The sequence below is a fragment of the Hemiscyllium ocellatum genome, chromosome 18 (genome assembly GCF_020745735.1).
Source record: "Hemiscyllium ocellatum isolate sHemOce1 chromosome 18, sHemOce1.pat.X.cur, whole genome shotgun sequence".
NCBI lineage: Eukaryota > Metazoa > Chordata > Chondrichthyes > Orectolobiformes > Hemiscylliidae > Hemiscyllium > Hemiscyllium ocellatum.
Genome location: NC_083418.1, coordinates 33,513,040 through 33,536,508, shown reverse-complemented (window position 1 = coordinate 33,536,508; position 23,469 = coordinate 33,513,040). Strand labels below are relative to the sequence as shown.

At 41.5% G+C, this 23,469-nt stretch overlaps 1 protein-coding gene across 1 annotated transcript in view; it reads right to left on the bottom strand.

Annotated features, from left to right (window-relative positions):
• dagla (diacylglycerol lipase, alpha) overlaps window positions 1-23,469 on the bottom strand; it is a 179,587-nt gene that overhangs the window by 81,370 nt on the left and 74,748 nt on the right. The window contains exons 7-9 of the mRNA XM_060838471.1: window positions 21,958-22,092; window positions 19,327-19,404; window positions 4,254-4,378 (exon numbers count right to left, since the gene is read on the bottom strand). Of these exons, the coding sequence (XP_060694454.1) occupies window positions 4,254-4,378; window positions 19,327-19,404; window positions 21,958-22,092 (338 nt within the window). The remainder of the gene's footprint in view (window positions 1-4,253; window positions 4,379-19,326; window positions 19,405-21,957; window positions 22,093-23,469) is intronic.

Here is a 23,469-nt window from a genome sequence, read left to right as displayed (position 1 = left end):
GAGAATGTGCAAACTCCACACAGTCTGTCGCCTGAGTCGGAAAATGAACCCGGGACTCAGGCGTTGTGAGGCAGCAGTGCTAACTACTGTGTGGCCCACCATATGGCACCCCTTCAAGAATCGAAAATTGTGGTGCTGGAAAAGCACAGCAGGTCATGCAGCATCTGAGGAGCAGGAGAATCAACATTTTATGCATAAGCCCTTCATTAGGAATGGTGGTGGTGATGATGGATGATGGATGGTGGTGATGATGGATGATGGATGGTGGTGATGGGTGATGATGGATGGTGGTGATGGGTGATGATGATGATGATGATGGTGATGGGTGATGATGATGGTGATGGGTGATGGGTGATGATAATGATGGGTGATGATGATGATGATGGTGATGGGTGATGATGGTGGTGGTGGTGGTGATGGATGGTGGTGATGGGTGATGATGATGATGGTACCCCCGTCGTCAACAAAACCATTGTAGATGAAGCGTTTATGCCCGAAACGTCAATTCTCCTGCTCCTCAGATACTGCCTCATCTAAAATCTGATTGAAGATTTGTAGCTCGGGTATCCGTTGTTGTGGTTCTGCTCGCCGAGCTGGAAGTTTTTGCTGCAAACGTTTCGTTCCCTGGCTAGGGAACATCATCAGTGCTGTTGGAGCCTCGTGTGAAGCGCTGCTTTGATGTTTCTTCCGGTATTTAACCGGTATTAAATACCGGAAGAAACATCAAAGCAGCGCTTCACACGTGGCTCCAACAGCACTGATGATGTTCCCTAGCCAGGGAACGAAACGTTTGCAGCAAAAACTTCCAGCTCGGCGAGCAGAACCACAACAACTGCCTCATCTGCTGTGCTTTTCCAGCGCCACACTTTTTAACTGTGATCTCCAGCATCTGCAGTCCTCACTTTCTCCATGCCTTTCATGAAGACATGTTGATTCTACTTGATTAGACTGTGTATTTCAAATGTGCTACTACATCTTTAGTCTCTCAATATTTTCCCCAAGGGCACCTAAGCAACTGAAGGATCTCTACCATAAACCCACTAAGCACATGAATTTCCTCAACAGTTTAACAAAGAAACATCCTATCATAGAGAATCTGAGGCAAGGTTACCCTGTGGATTTCTACTTAGGTGGAAACCAGTGATGTAAGTTCATATTCATTTCTAAAAAATCACACAACACCAGGTTATAGTTGAAAGTATTGTGAACAGATTTAATTGGAAGCACACTAGCTTTCGGAGCGACGCTCCTTCATCAGGTGATTGTGGAGGGCTCGATCGTAACACAGAATTTATAGCAAAAATTTACAGTGTGATGTAACTGAAATTATACATTGAAAAATTGATTGTCTGTTAAGCCTTTCATCTGTTAGAATACAGTGATAGTTTCACTTCTTTCATGTGTAAATCACAAAACCCTTTTTTTTAAAGTTGCATTCTCGGGTTAGCTGTTAACAATGGTGATAGCTAAACAATATGTTGAAGGTGTTAGCCTCCTGTGTTCTCTGTCTATGACCTGATGTTTAGATTGGTTCTAATCTAAAAAGTGAGATAACAGAGTTTTACATAAATTCATGCATTTTTTGAGCTCAGCGTTCTACATGAATGTATGCAGTTTTTGAGCAAAGTGCAATGTAACTCTACAATGCAAATTCACAACACAAAACATATGTGTGCATGTGGTCTTTGTCTCTGTGTGTGCGTCTGTCTGGGGTGAGGGTTGTGAGTGAGAGGAAGTGTGAGTATGTGCATGTGTGAGTGTGGGAGTGTGTGTGTCTATAAGGGTGTGTGTGGGTGTCTGTGTGCGTGTCCGTGTGTACCTGTGTCCGTGTGTGTGTCCGTGTGTGTATAGTGCAATGTTGATTACCTGTAATGTGACATGAACCCAAGGTCCCGGTTGAGGCCCTTCCTATGGGTACCAAACTTAGCTATCAGCCGCTGCTCGGCCACTTTCCTCTGCTGCCTGTCCCGAAGTCCACCTTGGAGGATGGTCACCCAAAGGTCCGAGGCTGAATGTCCTGGACCGCTGAAGTGTTCCCCAACTGCGAGAGAACACTCCTGAATGTTGATTGTTGTGCGGTGCCCATTCATCCGTTGTCGTAGCCTTTGCTCTGTTTCCCCAATGTACCATGCCTCCGGGCATCCTTGCCTGCAACGTACAAGATAGACAACGTAGGCTGAGTCACGAGTACCTGCCATGTACAAGGTGGGAGGTGTTCCCACGTGTAATAGTGGTATCTATGTCCACAATCTGACACTTCTTGCAGCGTCCACTGTGACTGGGTTGTATAGAGTTGCCCTGAGAGCCAGGCAGTTTGCTATGAACAATGATCTGTTTGGGGTTTGGCGGTTGTTTAAAGGCAAGTAGTGGAGGTGTGCGGAAGGTCTTGGTGAGGTGCTCATCCTCGGTGATAATGTGTTGCAGGTCACGAAGAACATGGCGTAATATTTCAGCCCCTGGGAAGTACTGAACAACGAAGGGTACCCTGTCAGTTGCAGCACGTGTCTGTCTCCTGAGGAGGTCATTACGGTTCCTTAGGACTCCTCAGTCTCCTCAGGAGACAGACTCGTGCCGCAACTGACAGGGTATCCTTCGTTGTTCAGTACTTCCCAGGGGCTGAAATATTATGCCATGTTCCTCGTGACCTGCAACACATTATCAATGAGGATGAGCACCTCACCAAGACCTTCCCCACACCTCCACTACTTGCCTTTAAACAACCGCTAAACCTCAAACAGATCATTGTTCGTAACAAACTGCCTGGCTCTCAGGACAACTCCATACAACCCTGTCATGGTGGACGCTGCAAGACATGTCAGATTGTGGACATAGATACCACTATTACACGTGGGAACACCTCCCACCTTGTACATGGCAGGTACTCATGTGACTCAGCCTATGTTGTCTATCTTATACGTTGCAGGCAAGGACGCCCGGAGGCATGGTACATTGGGGAAACAGAGCAAAGGCGACGACAACAGATGAATGGACACCGCACAACAATCAACAGACAGGAGGGTTCCCTTCCAGTTGGGGAACACTTCAGTGGTCCCAGCCATTCAGCCTCGGACCTTTGGGTGACCATCCTCCAAGGTGGACTTCGGGACAGGCAGCAGAGGAAAGTGGCCGAGCAGCGGCTGATAGCTAAATTTGGTACCCATAGGAAGGGCCTCAACCGGGACCTTGGGTTCATGTCACATTACAGGTAATCACCATTGCACTATACACACACACACACACACACACACACACACACACACACACAGAGATATTCCTACATACACACACACACACACACACACACAGATATTCCTACATACACACACACACACACACACTCAGACACAGGTACACACAGACACCCACACACACCCTTATAGACACCCACACACACACACTCACACATGCACACACTCACACTTTCTCTCACTCTCAACCCCCACCCCAGACAGACACACACACACAGACAAAGACCACATGCACACATATATTTTGTGTTGTGAATTTGCATTGCAGAGTTACATTGCACTTTGCTCAAAAACTGCATACATTCATGTAGAACGCTGAGCTCAAAAAATGCATGAATTTACGTAAAACTCTATTATCTCACTTTTTAGATTAGAATCAATCTAAACATCAGGTCATAGACAGAGAACACAGGGGGCCAACACCTTCAACATATTGTCTAGCTATCACCATTGTTAACAGCTAACCCGAGAATGCAACTTTTAAAAAAACAGGTTTTGTGATTTACACATGAAAGAAGTGAAACAATCATGGCATTCAAACAGATGAAAGATTTAACAGACAATCAATTTTTCAATGTATAATTTCAGTTACATCACATTGTAAATTTTTGCTATAAATTCTGTGTTACAATCAAGACCTCCACAATCACCTGATGAAGGAGCGTCGCCCCGAAAGCTAGTGTGCTTCCAATTAAACCTGTTGGATTATAACCTGGTGTTGTGTGATTTTTATCTTTGTACACCCCAGTCCAACACCGGCATCTCCAAATCATATTCATTTCATTTGGGACCATTTTCAGAAAGAACAGGCCTTTTTTTCTGGGCTTTTGCAGGCTAAAATATGAAGTAAATCATTAAAAACCCTGCTATGTTTTTTAATTACTGAACATTTACACTTGATATTTGAATAATTCATGGATTTTATAGCAGATCAGAACTCGTAGCCTACCAATATTTTAACATACTGAATTGCTTTCACAAATTTAGGAAATAAATACTACTTACGAGCATGAGCTAGCCAGTTTGCAGAGTCCACAAGCTGGGTTTCGCATTAAATACAAAGGCCAGCCATAGGCAGCCAGTGCAAAGTGCATGTAGTAGCATACCTCCTTATACATGTGCATTTCTTGCTAAAAAAGAAGAAAAAGTATCAAGGATTTAAATTAGTAAAACATTTTTCTTTAAACGAGTATAGTTATAAAACTTTGCATGCTTTCTCTCACTGGCATGAGTAAAGATCTATTCATTCAGATTTTGCAATCTTCTCCTGTGGCAAATTTAAGCGACTTGTTTTCTCCGTGTTAAATATCTTGCTAAGTAGTAATGTTTGCAATCCCTAAATCAAACACAAACTCTTCTAAATATTTTGTGCTTTCATTTTTCAGTGTGTATAATATGGTTGTGTCAACTCATTTACACATCAACTATTCCCTGGAACAAACAAATGCTCATCTGCTTAAATTATGTGTTTTTAGTTTGATTGCATTAGAAGTGATGAAATGAGCTGAACATCATGAAGGGTGACAGCTACATTCCATATCCATAAAAGCAGGCAGCATGAAAAAAATTGAAGAGATAATGAGCTGAATTGCAGACAGAATGTATTGACAAATTTAATGGATTTAATTTAACTTTTCCATCAGAAAGGGATGGAAAAGTACAGCTGAGTTTTTAATTCATTGTTAGAACACTTACATTCTTATGACAGGAGACCATTAAAAACTTGAAACAAGTGATTTGTAACTAATATCCACTCTACCTTGAAAGTTATTAACAAGGCTCATACCAGCCTTTGCTTAATTCCTATATAACTTAATGCACTTATCAAACCAGCTCCATGCCATATGAAATTGATGATTCTACTGCCCAGATGCCCATATGCATCTGCAAACAGCGGAAAAACACACAAAATCGACTCTACATAGAATTTAAGTACAATAATTTTAATAAGCAGCAAAAACTTATGGTCGATTGCAAGATTAGAATTTTACTGTCAATTGCAAATAATTATAAATCGGGAGGAAGAGCCAGCTGACCACGGCACCATGGTGCAGGTGATCATTCAAGAGGGGGAGCAAAAAGACAAGTGGTAGTTACAGGGAATTCTATAATTAGGGGGATAGATAGTATCCTTTGCAAGCTAAATTGGGAATCCTGCTTGGTGTGTGTTGCCTGCCCGGTGCCAGGGTGCAGGAAATCTCTGACCAGCTTGAAAGGCTATGGAGCAAGAGGGGAAGCATGCAGTTGTGGTCCATTTTGGGACAAACAACATAGGCAAGCCTAGGATGGCAGACCTATTTGTGGGCGGCACGGTGGCACAGTGGTTAGCACTGCTGCCCTCACAGCGCCTGAGACCCGGGTTCAATTCCCGACAAAGATGTGCGGGTCAGGTGAATTGGCCATGCTAAATTGCCCGTAGTGTTAGGTAAGGGGTAAATGTAGGGGTACGGGTGGGTTGCGCTTCGGCGGGTCGGTGTGGACTTGTTGGGCCGAAGGGCCTGTTTCCACACTGTAAGTAATCTAATCTAATTTGTAAATTATAAGCACTAGGAACGAAATTAAGGAACAGGTTCTCAAGGGTTAGAATCTCCACCTGAACCGATTATGGAACCAGTGTTTTAGCAAAAAGGATAAATAGAGTGGTTACTAGGATTTTAGAGAAGGGTGTAGAGAAGGGGAAAACAACCGGAAATATGATGGTCAATAAAAACAAACAGCAGGTTAGCATGGAGTGCAGAAGGGGTTTAACGACAAGGCAGACTATGAAAGAAGTCAAAAGGAAGGATAACTCAGGGGATGTTATTAGAGTTATTGAAAATTACAAGGGTATGAAAACTAGCACAAGGGCACTTTACCTGAATGCCCGTAGCATTCACAACAAGGTCAATGAGTTATTGGCACAAGTCATCACAAATGAATATGATTTAGTAGCCCTTACAGAGACATGCTTACAGGATGGTCATGACTGGGAGTTAAATATTCAGGCATATCAGACTATTCGGAAGAACAGACAGGAAGGTAAGGGAGTTGGGGTAGCTCTGATATTCAAGAAAGACATCAGGATGCTGCTGAGAAATGATACAAAATCTATGGAGAATAGGTTGAATCCATTTGTGTGGAAATTAGAAATTCGAAGAAACAGTCACTGATAGGCGTAGTCTATAGGCCACCAAATAGTAACATCACATTGGAGCGGGCAATAAACAAAGAAATAACTAATACCTGTAAAAATGGTATGGTGAGGTGGAGCAGCATGGTGGCTCAGTGGTTAGCATTGCTGCCTTACAGCGCCAGGGACCTGGATTCGATTCTAGCTTCGGGTGACTGCCTGTGTGGAGTTTGCACATTCTCTTCATGTCTGCGTGGGTTTCCTCCCACAATCCAAAGAGGTGCAGGTTAATTGATGTGAAGGGGCTATGCTAAATTGCCTGTAGTGTGGAGGGAGGTGCATTAGTCAGGGGTAAAATGCAGAATAATAGGGTAAGGGAAATGAGTCTGGATGGGTTATTCTTCAGAGGGCCAGTGTGAACTTGTTGGGCCAAATGGCCTACTTCTACACTATGGATTCAATTATTATGGAGGATTTTAATCTACATGTCAATTGATCGAACCAGCTCATTCAGGGTAGCCTCAAAGAGGAGTTCATTGAGTGCATCTGCGATAGTTTTCTTGAACACCATGTGATGGAAACGACAGGGGAGCAAGCCAACCTAGATCCGGTCCTGTATAATGAGACAGGAATAATTAATGACCTCGTAGTTAGGGATCCTCTTGGAAGAAGCAATCAATTTAGAATACAGATGGCGTATGTGATGATAAAATCCAATATCCCTTGTGCTTAAACAAGGGAGACTACAATAAGATGAGGGAGGACTTTGGCTAAACTAGACTGGAAACAAAGTCTTCAAAGTGAGAAAGTTGACAAGCAATGGAGGACTTTCAAAGCAATTTTTCAAACTGCTCAGCAAACGTATATTCCAGTGAAAAGGAAGGACTGGAAGCAAAGGGGTAATCTGCTTTAAGTGCCTACAAAATTAAGGGAGGCTATCAAATTGAAAGAGAAGGCATACAAAGTGACCAAGATTTAGGGCGGCACGGTGGCACAGTGGTTAGCACTGCTGCCTCACAGCGCCAGGGACATGGGTTCAATTCCCGCCTCAGGTGACTGACTGTGTGGAGTTTGCACGTTCTCCCAGTGTCTGCGTGGGTTTCCTCCGGGTGCTCCGGTTTCCTCCCACAGTCCAAAGATGTGTGGGTCAGGTGAATTGGCCATGCTAAATTGCCCGTAGTGTTAGGTAAGAGGTATATGTAGGGGTATGGGTGGGTTGCACTTCGGCGGGTCGGTGTGGACTTGTTGGGCTGAAGGGCCTGTTTCCACACTAAGTAATCTAATCTAATCTAATCAGCAGGAAGCTAGAAGACTGGAGAGCTTTAAAGCCACAAAAAGAGCTATAAAGAAAAAGTTAGAACATGAGAAAAAACTAGCAGAATATGAGCCATTGAATGGGTATTGTGTGTTGGTCTTCACAGTGGAGGACACGAATAACATGCCAATAATTAACAAAGAGATAAAGGTGGGTGAAGACCTGGAAACAATCATGGTCACGGAAGAGGTAGTGTTGGGCAAGCTAATGAAGTTAATTTGAACAAGTCTCCTGGGCCTGATGGAGTGCATCCCAGGGTAATAAGATCAATGGCGGGAGAAATGTGCATTTATGGCAAGTCTCTAAAATTCACTGGACTCTGCGTAGTGCCAGCAGATTGGAAAGAGCAGATGTGATGCCGCTGTTTAAAAAGGGCAGTAGACAAAAGGTGGGAAATTATAAACCAGTTAGATTAACTTCTGTAATGGGGAAGGTGCTTGAGTATATTATCGAGGAAGAAAAAGCAAGTCATCTAGATAGAAATCGTCCCATTGGCAGATGCAGCATGGTTTCATGAAGGGCGGGTCATGCTTAACTAATCTTCTGGAATTCTAAGAAGACATTATGTGCACAGTGGACAGTAGATGTGGTGTACCTAGATTTCCAAAAGACTTTCAACAAGGTGCCGCACAAGAAGCTGCTGCATAAGATAAAAATGCGTGACATTACAGGTAAAGTATTAGTATGGATAATGGATTGGTTGACTAACAGGAAACAAAGAGTGGGGATAAATGAATGCTATTCTCGTTGGTAATGAGTGACTAGTGGTGTGCCTTAGGGATCAGTGTTGGGACTCGCAACTTACATAGATGATTTGGAGTTGGGGACCATGTGTAGTGTGTCACTAAGATGAGTATCCATGATGTGGAGGAACTGGTGTTGGACTGGGGTGGACAAGGTTAAAAATCACAAGGTGAGTGAGCGCTGCTAGACAGCTACCTGATGATGGAGCAGGGCTTCGAAAGCTAGGGCTTCCAATAAACCTGTTGGACTATAACCTGGTGTTGTGAGATTTTTAACTAAGATGAGTGGCAGAGCATTAGGGTGTAGAAGACTGTGAAACTTTGCAGAGGAACATAGATACTTCAAGTGAGTGGGCTAAGCTCTGATAGATGGAATACAGTGTTAATAAATGTGAAGTCATCCGTTTTGGTAGGAGTAACAGTAAAAAGGACCATTACTTGAATGGTTAAAAAGTTGCAGAATGCTACTATGCAGTGGGATGCCTCTGTGCATGCATCACAAAAGGTTGATCTGCAGGTAAAACAGTTAATTAGGAAGGTAAATGGAATTTTGTCCTTAGTTGCCAAATGGATTGAGTTTAAAAGCAGGGAGGTTATGTTAGTGTGCTGGTAAGGCTGTACCTGGAGGATTGTGTGTGGATTTTGGTCTCCTTACTTGAGAAAGGATGTACTGGCACTCGAGGAGGTGCAGAGGAGGTTCACTGGGTTGATTCTGGAGTTGAGGGGGTTGGCTTAGGAGGACAAACTCAGTAGACTGGGATTATATTCATTTGAATTTAAAAGAATGAGGGGGGTCTTATAGAAGCATATAAAATTATGAAGGGAATAGCTAAGACAGACGTAGAGGGGATGTTTCCACTGGCAGGTGAAACTAGGACAAGAGGGCATAGCTCCAAATTTAGAACTGAATTGAGAAGGAACTTCTTCACCCACAGGGTTGTGAATCTGTGGAATTTCCTGTTCAGTGAAGTAGTTGATGCTAGTTCAGTAAATATTTTTAAAGCTAAGACAGATTTTCTTTTGAACACTGAAGAAATTAAGAGTTACGGTGAGAGGGTGGCTAAGTGGAGCTGAGGATACAAGAAAGATCAGAATGATCTTATTGAATGGCGGAGCAGGCTCGAAGGGATCCTAATGAAGGGCTCTTGTCTGAAACGTTGATTCTCCTGCTCCTCAGATGCTGCCTGACCTGCTGTGCTTTTCCAGTACCACACTCTCGACTCTGATCTCCAGCATCTGCAGCCCTCACTTCCTCCTGGCCTACTCCTGCTCCTAGTGCTTATGTTCTATGTAGTCGTTCTGTGTGCACCTCTATTAACATCTTGTCTATTAAACTACTCAAACATTTATTATTGCAAATGTTCGCAGATTAGAGTTCTAGATATCTGAGCTGACTCAGCACCTGAGAATTTATAAAGCATCTTGAGTGCAATAAATCCAATCAAAGCAGTTAACAAATCTAAAACCAAAGCTCAGGATTTGGAGAACAGCTACACTTCTGATCAATGGCATGATGAGTAAATTGCATTAAAGGTAGAATGTTTCAGGGTGTCATGAAAGCTTCTTAGGACTCTGTAATCCAAGGATAGGTTTTGAAGTCTGGTGAAGGGACAGACAGTGGCTAAATTGGAACAGTGTTGAGCAGATCTAAGAGTTCCGTCAAAGCACAAGATACATAAACGTGAGTTTTTAATGTACAAAAACAAGATATTAAACCTGTGATGTTTAAATTTGTAACAATGCGATTATGAATTTCAGGGCTTGAACAGTACTAGAGTTGAGAAATTTGAATTATTTGGAGGGAGTAGAGAAGCTAAGAGTCTCTTAGAGTAGAGAAGTTAAGGACAGTTTTAATAGAAGCACTCAAATTATAAAAGGACATTGGTAGAGAACATAGGGATTAATTACAAAGTTACACAAATTTGATAATTGGCAAAGAGCTGGTTGAGACATAGGATGATATTCTTTTATTTAGAGTATAATGTTGATCTGGAATGTATTGTCTCAAAATATGGTGGAACCAAGATCAATGGCAACTTGCAAAGGGAATTAGATCAACAACTGAAAGATAAAAAAATTTGCAAAACTACAGGGAACAGCTAGAATATGACTAAATGGATACTTCTTTCAGCAAGCTGACACAGGCATAATATACCAAACAAACCCTTTGTATGGTAGGATTCTACAATTACAAAGGTTTACAAACTAGTTGGACTACTTTAGGCTCTTTGCTTTTTCTCTCAGCAGACAGAACTGCTCCATTGCAATTATAATACGAGACTAATATCTGGTCAATGATTTAAACTATTCTCGTTTTTAGGGGTATGCTGAATTCATATTTTTTTTCCAATGCAGCACAAAGGAAAATGTAAGAAAATCACATTTTGACAGCAAATGCTTTATGAAAATACAGTACTCGGCAAGGAAAAATCAACATTCATATCACTAGCATCAGGGGAATGCAATGGAGAACTTGTTGACTGTAGCACATTTTGTTAGTGTCGATTAATTTTAAAAAATCAAAAATCTATTAAAGAAACAACAGTTCAACTTATGTTATTGCAATTACATTTTCACAGTAGAATGTCAAATGCTATCAACTAACATCACCAAACAGAAATATTCAACTGTAATGACAGCCCAATCGTCATACAGCTTCTGCTCATGGAGAGTCACCATTTGTTTGATGTTGCCGGTTCAGGGTTGTCCCACAGTAAACTGCATGAAGCCTTGGGAGAGGAGGTGGTATAATTTGGGGTTGGTGTTGGAAGAAATAATGTAGCAAAATTCTATTGCACTCCAGCTTCATCACTTATTTAAGCCTTTGCAGATACATCTGTACCCACTTCCACGAAGATGACGGTGAAGTAGGGCTTCTGTGCCTGGGGTCTGTCCGCCTTTTTTTCGTTTCTTTTCCTTTTTTCTTTCTTTTCTCATTTTGTTTTTCACTTTTTTGTTACTTACATCTTACTGAAGAGCGGCAATGGCATCAGTGACAGTGAGTGGACCAAACAGCGAGGTCTCGTGGCAACAACAGAAGCAAGTTTGGATTCCTAGCAGGTATCTTCATCCGCCACAGACCCTTGGAGTTGGTGGCAGAGATGAGTTTAGGCCTTGTACAAAATGTACCATCAGCAGCAGTTGCATCGGCGAGGTGGGCCCGAAGCAGGTTCGTGGTGGCGAAGTCAAGTTTGGGCCAGTGCAGTACCCGGTGGCATCGGTGGCGTCAGCATTGGCGAAGTCCACTGAGGACTCATTGGGGTGGAGGCAATATGATGAAGAATAGTCACCAGGCCCGAGTTGGTGACGATTCACCGCGGCACATTTGCTGCCGCCGATTAACCACTGCCGGTCCACCACCAGCGTTTCTCCACTGGAGTCGTTTGACCTCTGGAGATTATTCGTCACCGGAAATATATCTATGTACTGATTGTTTTCCCTCCCGCCTGTTCTTTCGTACTTCTCAGTCCCCTTTATCTATACAACATAGTACATACTGATTAAAAAAAAGGTGGAATAAATATCATTTTATTAGTTTATACATAAAAATGAGTTACACACACTTGCGGTGGCGAATCGTTCCCAGCTGCTAATGGGTGGTGGCGAAGCGTCCTCGGTGGTGAAAGGGCAGTGGCTAATCGGTGACTGCGAATGGTCCCATCCCGCCAGATCCATGGCCAATGGCACAGCACTTAACAAGAACCACCATAAAATTGAACGCTTCTTTATTTTTCTGCCTACATATTCAATGTCTTAGTTTATTTTTCTGTGTTTTAAGAGGGCGACAGAGAGTGGCAAGACTATACAATATTTTCCCCACTGTATTTTGCAGCAAAATACGCATGATGATAAATAAATCAAATCAAATATCAAAAATGTAATTATTAGTTTTCTTTGGAATCATCATTTAGTTCTAAGCAAATAATGTGGAATAATAATTCAACCCAAAAATGTGAACGTATATAACAATCTGCACTAATGAAATTCTAAAATAGACACATCTGCAATTGTTCGAAAAGAGTGGTGCTTGAAAAGCATGCGGGTCAGACAGCATCCAACGAGCAGGAGAGTGGATGTTTTGGGCAAAAGCCCTTCATCAGGAATGTGATGAAGAGCTTATGCCTGAAACAGCGGCTCTCCTGCTTTTCGGATGCTGCCTTTCCCAACGCAACACTTTTAGGCTCTGACTCTCCAGCATATGCAGTACTCACTTTCTTCACATCTGCAATGGGGAAAAGATTCTTGAGATCTGCTCTGTCTATGCCTTCCATAATTTTGGATAGATCAGTCAGATGCCCCTTCAGTCTCTTCTGCTCCAAGGAAAATTAAAAACAATTTATCCAGCCTCACCTCATAAGTGTTTTCATCCCAGGCCACATCCTGGTGAATTGTCTTTGCACCCTCTTCAGTGCAATCACTTTCGTGCGATAATGTGGCAAACAGAACTGTTTACAGTATTCCATTTGTGGCCTAACCAATGGTTTATAAAGCTGTAACAAGATTTCCTTGCTCATATATTCTATGCTCAATGTTGACATCTTCAAGGAATTTATATACTGAGATTGCTTTGCTCTTCATGCTCCCTAGAGACGTACCATTCTATATGTCCTTTCCTTATTAGAGCCCTCAAAATGCATTCCCTCACTTCTTACATTTAAATTTAATTGCCATTGTTCTGGAAAACTTACCAGCTGATCAATATCAGATAGTCAAGAGATGTACATCATGGAAACAGACCCTTCGGTCCAATTCGTCCATGCTGACCAGATATTCCAACCCAATCTAGTCCCATCTGCCAGCACCTGGCCCAAATCCCTCCAAACCCTTCCTACTCATATACCTATCCAGATGCCTTTTAAATGTTGCAAACATTTGCACCACATCCTCTCCACCACATCCTCTGGCAGCTCACTCCATACACTTACCACCCTCTGCGTGAAAATGTTGACCCTTAGGTCTCTTTTATACCTTGCCCCTCTCACCCTAAACACATGTCCTCTAGTTCTGGATTCACCCACCCCAGGGAAAAGACTTTGCCTATTTATCCTATCCCCTCATAATTTTGTAAACCTCTATAAGTTCACCCCTCAGTCTCCAATACTCCAGGGAAAATAGCCCTAGCCCAGTCAAACTCTCCCTATAGCTCAAATCCACCAACCCTGGCATCATCCTTGTAAATCTTTTCTGAACTCTTTCAAGTTTCACAACACCTTTCCGATAGGAAGGAGTCCAGAATTGCACACAATATTCCAACAGTGGCCTAACCAATGTCCTGTACAGCCGCAACATGACTTCCCAACTCCTGTACTTAATACTCTGACCAATAAAGGAAAGCATACCCAACATCTTCTTCACTATCCTATCTACCTGCGACCCCACTTTCAAGGAGCCTTGAACCTGCACTCCAAGGTCTCTTTGTTTAGCAACACTCCCAAGGTCCTTACCATTAAATGTACAAGTTCTGCTAAGATTTGCTTTCCCAAAATGCAGCACCTCACACTTATCTAAATTAAACTCCATCTGCCACTTCTCAGCCCATTGACCCATCTGATCAAGATCCCATTGTAATCTGAGGTAACCTTCTTCACTGTCCACTACACTTCCAATTTTGGTGTTATCTGCAAGCTTACTAACTATACCTCATGCTCATATCCAAATCATTTATATAAATGATGAAAAGTAGTGGACCCAGCACCAAACCTTGTGACACTCCAATTGTCACAGGCCTCCAGTCTGAGAAACAACCCTCCACCACCACCCTCTGTCTTCTAACCTTTGAGCCAGTTCTGCAACCAAATGACTAGTTCTCCCTGTATTCCATGAGATCTAACCTTGCTAACCAGTCTCCACCGCCAGAGACCAGCTCCCTCACTATCAACAGCACCAATTTTTGTGTTCTCCACAAACATATTAATTGTATCTTTTACATTCGTATCCACATAGTTAACATACATAACAATCTGTAAAGGTCCCAACACAGATCCTTGTGGTACACAGCTCGTCACAGGATTCCAATCACAAAAGAAAACCCTCCACTATCAACCTTTGTCTCCTGCTTGCAAGCCAATTTTATATTCAGTTTGCCAATTTGCCTTGGATCCCCCGAGATCTTACCCGTTAGACCAACTTTCCGTGTCAGACCTTGCCAGATGTCTTACTGAAACCCATGTAAAACCACATCAACTACACTATCCTCATCAATATAACAGTTGCCTTTTTAAAAAATTGAATTAAATTTGCCAGACAGGATTTTCCTTTAACACAGCATGATGGCTCAGTGGTTAGCATTGTTGCTTCTCAGCGCCAGATACCCAGGTTTGATTCCAGCCTCGGGTGACTGCCTGTGTGGAGTTTGCACATTCTCCCCATGTCTGCGTGGGTTTCCTCCAAGCACTCCAGTTTCCTCCCACAATCCAAAGATGTGCTGGTTAGGTGAACTGACCATGCTAAAATTTCCCAGTGTTCAGGCATGTGTAGATTAGGTGCATTAGTTAGGGGTAAATGTAGAGTAATAGGGTGGGGGAATGGGTTTGAGGGGGTTACTTGTCGGGCCAAATGGCCTGTTTCCATACTGTAGGGATTGTATAATTCTATGAAATCTGTGCTGAATATCCCTGAAAAAGCCCTGCCTTTCTGAGTGTTGATTAATCCTGTCCTTCAGAACTTTTTTTCCAATAATTTCTCTAACACCAACATCAAACTAACTGGTCCATAATTACGTGCCTGTTCCTTCTGTCCTTCTTGAACAAAGGAATCACATTAGCTATCCTCCAATAATCTGGCATTTCACATGTTGGCAGCAGGAATCTCCTCTCTTACCTTCCACAGCAGGTCAGGATTAATTTCAGCTCATCAGGTCCTGAGGATTCATGCACTTCTATGTCCACTAAAATATCTAATGCCTCCGCATTATGAATCATGTTCTAGTATCTCACCATCCCAACGGAAATCCCTGGCTACAATGCTTTTCTCCCCTGTGAATACAGATGAGAATACAGACTTCACTCCCATCCACTGGCCCCACACACAGGTTGCCCCTTTGGCCTCAAATAGGTCTCACCCTTTCCATGGTAATTCTACTACTCTTAATAAAGTTATAAAAAGCTTTAACATTTTCCTTTATCCTATTTGCCAAAATTATCTTGTGGGCCCTCGTTGCCCTCCTAATTTTTTTTCAGCAGTCCCTTCACTCTATACTTTTAAAGGGTCTCACCTGTTTTAATGCACCATACTTGACAAATGCTTCCCTCTTTTTCTTCAAACTCACAATAAACCTTGACATCCAGAGTTCTCTGGACCCTTTCCCTTCACTCTTAAAGGAACACATAGGCCTTGAATTCTCACTTTACTACTTTTAAAAGATTCCCACTTTCCAAATGTTGATGTACCTGCAAGTAGCTGCTCCCAATCTATGTTTGCCAGATTCTGTCTAACCATATTGAAATTGGCCTTCGCCTGACATCTGCACTATCCTTACTCTTCACAGAATGACTTTGAAACTTACAGTCATAGTCATTATCCCCAAAATGCTCGTCCACTGAAACTTCAATCATTGGGAATCTTTGAAATTCTGTCCCCACAGGACTATGGATTCTCATGGCTGTATTTTTCTCCAGACTTTATGGACTTTGAAAGTGATATATGCAAATGAGACTTCTGTCCACATTTCTGACAGATCTCATTTTTATGAGTAGGGGAGAGGGAGCAAAAGGAAGGAAACCTGAGTATGGCAGGGCCATTTGAATATATTGTTGAATTCAAATCGCCTTTGCTTCGGCTGTTGTTAGAGGAAATGTAAATGCTCATCAACAGTGGATAAGATCTATTTAACTGTCTTGATCAGCAGTTTCCTTTTAAATCCCCATTTTTTTTATTATTGACCCATTTTTCTAATCAACCGATTCAGAGATGTTATCACACACCTCGAGAGCTTGTGGGACTTGAACTCAGGTTTTCGAGTTCAGGCGTAGAGATAGTACCACGATGCCACAAGAGGACCTTAGCTTCCTGTTATTGCTACCAAAATGGACAACCTCCCATTTACCAACATCATTCTTCATCTGCCATGCATTTGCTTACTCACTTGCCCAACTTACACTGAAGTATCTCTGCCTCTATCTCACAGTTCACCCTCCCACCCAGCTTTGCATTGCCTACAACCATGAAGATATTGTATTTAGTTCTTTAATTTAAATCACTAATATACATTGTGAATAGCTGAGGTCCATGCACTGGTACCCACTAAGAAAATGGTGCATTTATTTTATGCCCTTGTTTCCTTCGTGTCAAGTTCTCTATCCACGTCAACATACTGTCCCCAATATCATGTGCTTTAAGTATACATGCTAATCTCTTACCTAGGACCTTATCGAAAGTTTTCTGAAAACCCAAGTAAATCACATCCACTGACTGCCACCTATAAACTCTACTAGTGGCATCCTTTAAAAGTTTCCAGTAGATTTTCTAAGCATAATTTCCTTTTGACAAATCCATGCTGACTCTGTTCAATCTTGTAGGAAAAAGTGAGGACTGCAGATGCTGGAAATCAGATTTGGGAGTGTGGTACTGAAGGGGCACGGCTGGTTGGACAGCGTCCGAGAAGCAGGGGTGTTGACGTTTCAGGCATATTCCTGATGAAGGGTTTATGCCTGGGGTGTCAATTTTGCTCTTCCTTGGATGCTGCCTGACCTGCTGTGCTTTTCCAGCATCACACTCACAACTCTCTTCAATCTTATAGATGTTGAATCTTGAAGGGCATGGATAGGGTAAATAGACAAGGTTTTTCCCTCGGGTGGAGGAGTCCAGAACCAATGGCATAGGTTTAGGGTGAGACGGAAAGATATAAAAGAGACCTAAGGGATAATGTTTCACGCAGAAGGTGGTGTGAGAGTGGAATGCGCTACCAGAGGAAGTGATGGAGGCTAGTACAATTGCAACATTTAAAAGGCATCTAGATGAGCATATGAATAGGAAGGGTTTGGAGGGATATGGGCCAGGTGCTGGCAAGTGGGTCTAGATTAGTTTGGGATATCTGGTAGGCTTGGATGAGGTGGACCGGTTCTATGCTGTACTTCTCAATGACCTAAAATTCCTACTGTTTAAAGTGAGAATAAGCTATAAATAACTGTCAGTGATTGTTAATAATAAACTCTGCTGGACTGATTTGACTGAGAGTCCGGACAACTGGTGTTGCGTTAACACCTCAAGCAATTTCAACAGAATTATTTACTGACATTGCCCTAAGAACATTTCATTATGAATGCTTGGCTAAGTTTAAAAATTACAATGATCTCAGCTAGCTACCTGACGAAAGAGCAGTGCCTCGAGAGCTAGTGCTTCCAAATAAACCTGCTGGACCATAACCTGGTGTTGTGTGAATTTTAACTTTGTTCATCCCAGTCTAACACCAGCACATCCACATCATAATTTTATTGACTGCTTAAACAGACTATTCAAGAGTTGGCATACAAATGGATCTTGTGCTTGGTTTTATGTAAGAGTAACCACTTTAGAAAATTAAAAGCTTAAATGCTTTAGTGAACAAGATTTTGTTTTCCCACTATCAAACTTGCATAATGAGAACTGTATCAGATTGTAAAAGCTTTTTTGTTCTCTCCACACTGCTACTGAAATTTACCTGTGGGGTCGACGAGGAGAGTTGGGTTGTGTGAGACCAAGTGGACGGTTGAGGTACATTTGGTATTGAATTGAGAATATGAGGAGCATTGACAGCAGGTGGTCTTCATGGGTCAGCATGAAGGATATGAAGGGGCCATAAGGGGTAGATGGGAGTGGACAGGAATCAAGCTGCAAGGTTAAACATTTTCTGAATCAACTGTGTCTTAGCCCTAAGTAAATAAGGTGAATGTTGTAACCAGCACACCTCAATACCAATTATGCCCATGTCCTCCTGGTAAGGACTTTCAATGGTAAGACAGGCCTGACCACATTCCAGACTATCCTTCTCACCTTTGTACCTTTCACAACTTGATTTGGCCTCCATTTCGCATATTTAAAGCTGACATGAATAGATGCTTGGATTTGATGCAATTCAAGTTATACACAGATTATTTGTGATCTTATAACAAAGCAAGTCCACAGGGCCACATGATTTATTTCTGCTACCTTTTACACAGCACGCTAACTACTGATAATAGTTAACTGTACAGACTTGTAAATTTCCTTGACTATGCTGCTTAGGAACAAGTTAATCTACCAAGACAGCAGAGTAACTATTTCTCATGTCTTCAAAAAGGATATTCATATCAAATGCTGAGGTGCTAACTCAACAACAAATTACAAAATGAATGGCCAGGTGTGCAGATTTAACTGTATTCTGAGGAAGGGTCACTAGACCTGAAATGTTAACTCTAATTTCTTTCCCCAGATGCTGCCAGATCTACTGAGCTTTTCCAGTAATTGCTATTTTTGTTGCTTGAGAACAGAGTTTGATAAATTGCATTTTCAGTTACTGAAAGGATTCACTCTCAAAATGTTTCTGTCTGCAATATGGCATGTGTACCCAGCACATATGGTAAATTTCAGGAGAGATGAAATCAACACATCCGTCACATATTTCACACTATTATATGGGAGGAGATATCTCTACATCCTAATCCTTTGCTGGTATGCCTTACAGCTAAAATTGAAAACTTACAGTATCAGTTAAATCTGCTATTTGCATATAAAAGATACTTGAATATTGTTTGTGATGATTAAACAAATCAAGAAATAACAAGAGTTTGTTATCAGACTCCAAGGTTTTCATCATGCTAAAACATCTCTCAGAAAACGGTTTCTCAGAATGAATAATTTAATCTTATTTTATTGTCCTTACCCACTTTAGTACAAGCCACATTATACATTGATAATGTGCCAAATTGTTTCCATATAGTAAGGAACAACACTCACGGCATTCTTCAAGTCGAGGTACTTTGTATTTCTGGTTACTGGAATTCCTGATAAAAAAGCCAAAATGTCATTGTTTGCCTACAAGAGAGAAAAAGAAAAATGGCATTAGTTTCAATGTCATTAGCAAAGAAATTCAAGATAGGACATCACTTTTCCCCATTCATCATTTTATCATATCTGCTCATTTGATGTACTGATAATCATATCCAATGTTTCTTGTATTGTAGCCCATTCTAGCTTAGACTGATAGCACAGTTTCTCAATAGGTCCATATGGAAATTATTGAAATAGATTCACAGGGTCTAGTTAAGTAATACAGAGTCGATAAAATGTGAAGTTGGAAAAAGCACAGCAGGTCAAGCAGCAGAGGAAGAGAGTCGATATTTCAGGCAGGACCCTTCATCAGATCTGGGGAGGGCGAAGGGGGCGGAGAAATAAAGAGAGAGAGGGGCTGGGGAAAAGCTGGGTGGGATGGCGATAGGTGGATGTAGATAGGTGGTGATTGTGATTGGTCAGTGGAAAGAGTAGAGCGAATAGGTGGAAAAGAAGATGGACAAGTTAGGTCAGGTCAAGGGAGGGGTTAGAGAGGGCAGGCTGGACCTGTGATGATATGGGAATTATATTGGCAACAACCATTCCCTCCTCCACTCACTGACTTTCACCTAGCCTTTCCTTCAAGCACTAATAATTTGCAGTAACTAAGTCAAGTGACCATTCTTATGAGCTATCTCATGATAAGGAGGATCATCCTCATCCTCTCCTTATCATTGTCCACATACTTATAGTTTCTGCCCGAAACGTCGAATTTCCTGTTCCTTGGATGCTGCCTGACCTGCTGCGCTTTAACCAGCAACACATTTTCAGCTCCACATACTTATAACTGGATAACAGAAGCTAGGCTTTCTTTCCCTTCAGTATCTGTGGGACTCGGAATCAATTGAAATACCCCTACTGTTGCCCCAGTTGGAGCCAATGAACTTAGCACAAATGGATATTCAAATTAGGATTTATCTGATCTGCATTTGACAGTTATATGGCACATTTATCAATATTATACTTTCCTACTATTAGGAAATATGAAACAAGTTGTATGACAGTCAACTAAATGTCAAAAAGTGTAGCACTAGGAAAAGCACAGCAGGTCAGGCAGTATCTGAGGAGCAGGACCAGCTCCTCCGATGCTGCTTGACCTGCTCTGCTTTTTCAGCACCACATTTTTGACTGTGATCTCTAGCATCTGCAGTCCTCACTTTCTCCTAGGGAACGAAGTGTTTTAGGGAAAACAGTGAGTTAATACTCATTCACTAAAGAGTATTTTCAATTATATCATTGAATTAGCACATTTGGAATAATGTATGAACTGTATCTTTAACACTAATGTGCAAATTTGATGCAATAAGGGCACCAATACTGGCATGGTATTTGACCAAAGAAGAAACTAATTATATTTTCAGCTGAATTGCATCAAGGGAAGAAGAAATGCTGTGTGAAGATCACATCTTTTCTATTTCCATTATTTTTGGACTGTGGCTGGAAAAAGGGAAGATACTGCTTTAAACCCAGGTAAAGAGATTTTTAAAAATTACGTTTACTGGAGCATATTGAGTTGCAACAATGTTGCTTTGCCTAGAACAGTAAGAGCAAATGTAGAATGCAGGGAGCCAATAGGTTCAGATTAAATGAGGTTGGGATGGGTTGGATGGTATTTGCTTGACAACAATATCTTCATTGGTTCCTGATGGGATGAACATGGCTTGTGTGGGACACATACAGGTGAGAACTACCTGGACTGCAAAAAGAACTTAAAGGGAGAAAGTAACTGTTGGATAGTTTGATTAAATCTTTTCACATTTGTGACAATTTGGGGAATAGTTGGGCTTGACTGACAGTGCATTGTTCCCATTAAGTTGTTGCAGTTACATTTTCAGGCCCAGTGTTTGGAACAGGATGGAGTCAGTTATTTCCGTATGGCAGCAGGAAGTGAAATTATAAATTTTTAGATTTCTTCGTGGTCACTTCAAAATACTGAGCAAGTTCAAAAGAGGGGCAACTTTGTGTCCTGTTGTGTAGAGAACCTCGGATATTGAATGAGAATTAGGAAGATGGAAAAGTAAGAGCTAAACTTTCATCCTCTTCTAAGATATTTCTCAAAGTCCAGGGTAGATGGAGGCAGATATCCATGTGAGGTCTTACTATGTCCTCAATACTTCCTGGGATTGATTCTTTTGAGGTACAATCCATAAACAGATAGTGTTAGCGTTACGCAAATAAGGGAAACTACACAATGGCTTGCCATAGCAGACTGATATCACACTCTAATGCAGGCCAGGGATTCTAGTTTCAGAATGTAAATGACTGGAAAATAGGCCAAGAACAGGAAACCATCTCTGGGATGACAGAAATAAGTAAAATGCTGATATTTGATTAACAACAGGATAGACCACCTAGGTCAAGGCTTTTCTGAACACTAATCACTGCCTGGTCCAAGAACCACAGAGCCCACTGCTGGATCCAAAACCCACAGCCCCCACTGCCTGTTCTAAAACAGACTGAAACCAATGTCTGTACCAAGCCACAGAATCTGCTGCTTGGTACAGACATTGAATCCATTTCAGAGAATCCATTTCCTACCTCATCCAAAACAGCAAATCGCTTGGCCCTCTGTCTCTGACGTAATAATACAAGGCCAGCAATGATGTCGGAGGGCACAATGTCCAAGTCTCGAAAGAACTCAGCAAAAAGAAAAGCAACTTCAGAATAGGCATCCTGTGAACAAGAAACATAGCTCATTATAGAAAAATAAAAACCCTAAGTCAGTCAGTTAGTTTATAATAAAGGATCACTGCATTCACACAAAAATGTGCAGATACCTTATTTAATTTTTGGAGGGTGAAACACTGAATCTGCTGTCAGCCCTTTTTATCACAGAGAAATCACATCAACAGGGTGCAATCATGTCTTTATGTCCGTCATATCCTCAAAACAACAGACTCATGAATAAATGGAAGGAAAGAAAATAATCTGACCATTTTTCCCACAAAAATAGTACAAAGGAGGACACAAATCAGTCAGTTCCAATCAGTTCTCAAGGAAAGAAACAACTTCTGATCTTCCTGGAGAGACAAACCTGTTATTAGCTTATGTAAAAAATTACATATTTCATTGAATGAATATTTTCCTGAAATGTTTATTACTCTTCTTTATTCCCTCTCTCTTCCTTTCTCTGTATTACTTCAAACTGAATACAAGTGCTTACATATCTCAGCTCCATATTTTATCCTGATAATACCAAGTTCTAAACTTTCAGGTTGCTGATTCAATATACATACGTAGGCGTTTTTACATTGTGCAAAACCTGGCAATATTTTTGAATGTAGATCAAATGCAATTTTGCAGAGTCTTACAAAGGCCATGCACAAAATATAAAACTGCCACGCAATTCCAGTATGTAACAGGATAGACAAATACAATGTTAATTCTTATTTCAAAAGGATTGAATTACAATAGTAGGGAAGTCTTACGGCAACTGCACAAGGTACTGGTGAGACCACAACTAGAGTATTGTGAGATGTTTTGGTCCTTTTACTTTAAGAAAGATTGGAGGCAGATCAGAGAGGGTTCACAAGAATGATCCTTGGTATGGAGGGATCATCATCAGAGCAAAATTTAAACATGTTGGAACGCTATCCACTGGAATTTAGAAAAACGAGAGGAGATTTTGTTGAAATATATAAGATCCTTAAGGGGCATGACAGGGGAAATGCTGAGAGGAAGTTTCCCCTCATGGGAGAGTCTATGGCCAAAGGGCATAGCCTCAGAATATAGGAACATTAACTTAAGAGGATTTCTTTCTCTCAGAGGGCTGAGGGTCTTTAGAACTCACTGTCACGGAGAACTGTCAGGGCAGAGTCTGTATGTATATTTAAGGCTCAGATAGACAGATCTCATCAGTAGATGAATCAAGGATTAGAGGGAAAAGGCAAGAAAGTGGAATTAAGGAATGTCAGATCAGGTTTAAGGGGCTGAATAGTCTACTCCTTTTCCTATGTCTTAAGATAAATAATGTCAACGATCTAAGCTCAATACTCATTCATCATGTACTCCCATATCGGAAGACACAGAGATAAATTAAAACAAAATAAC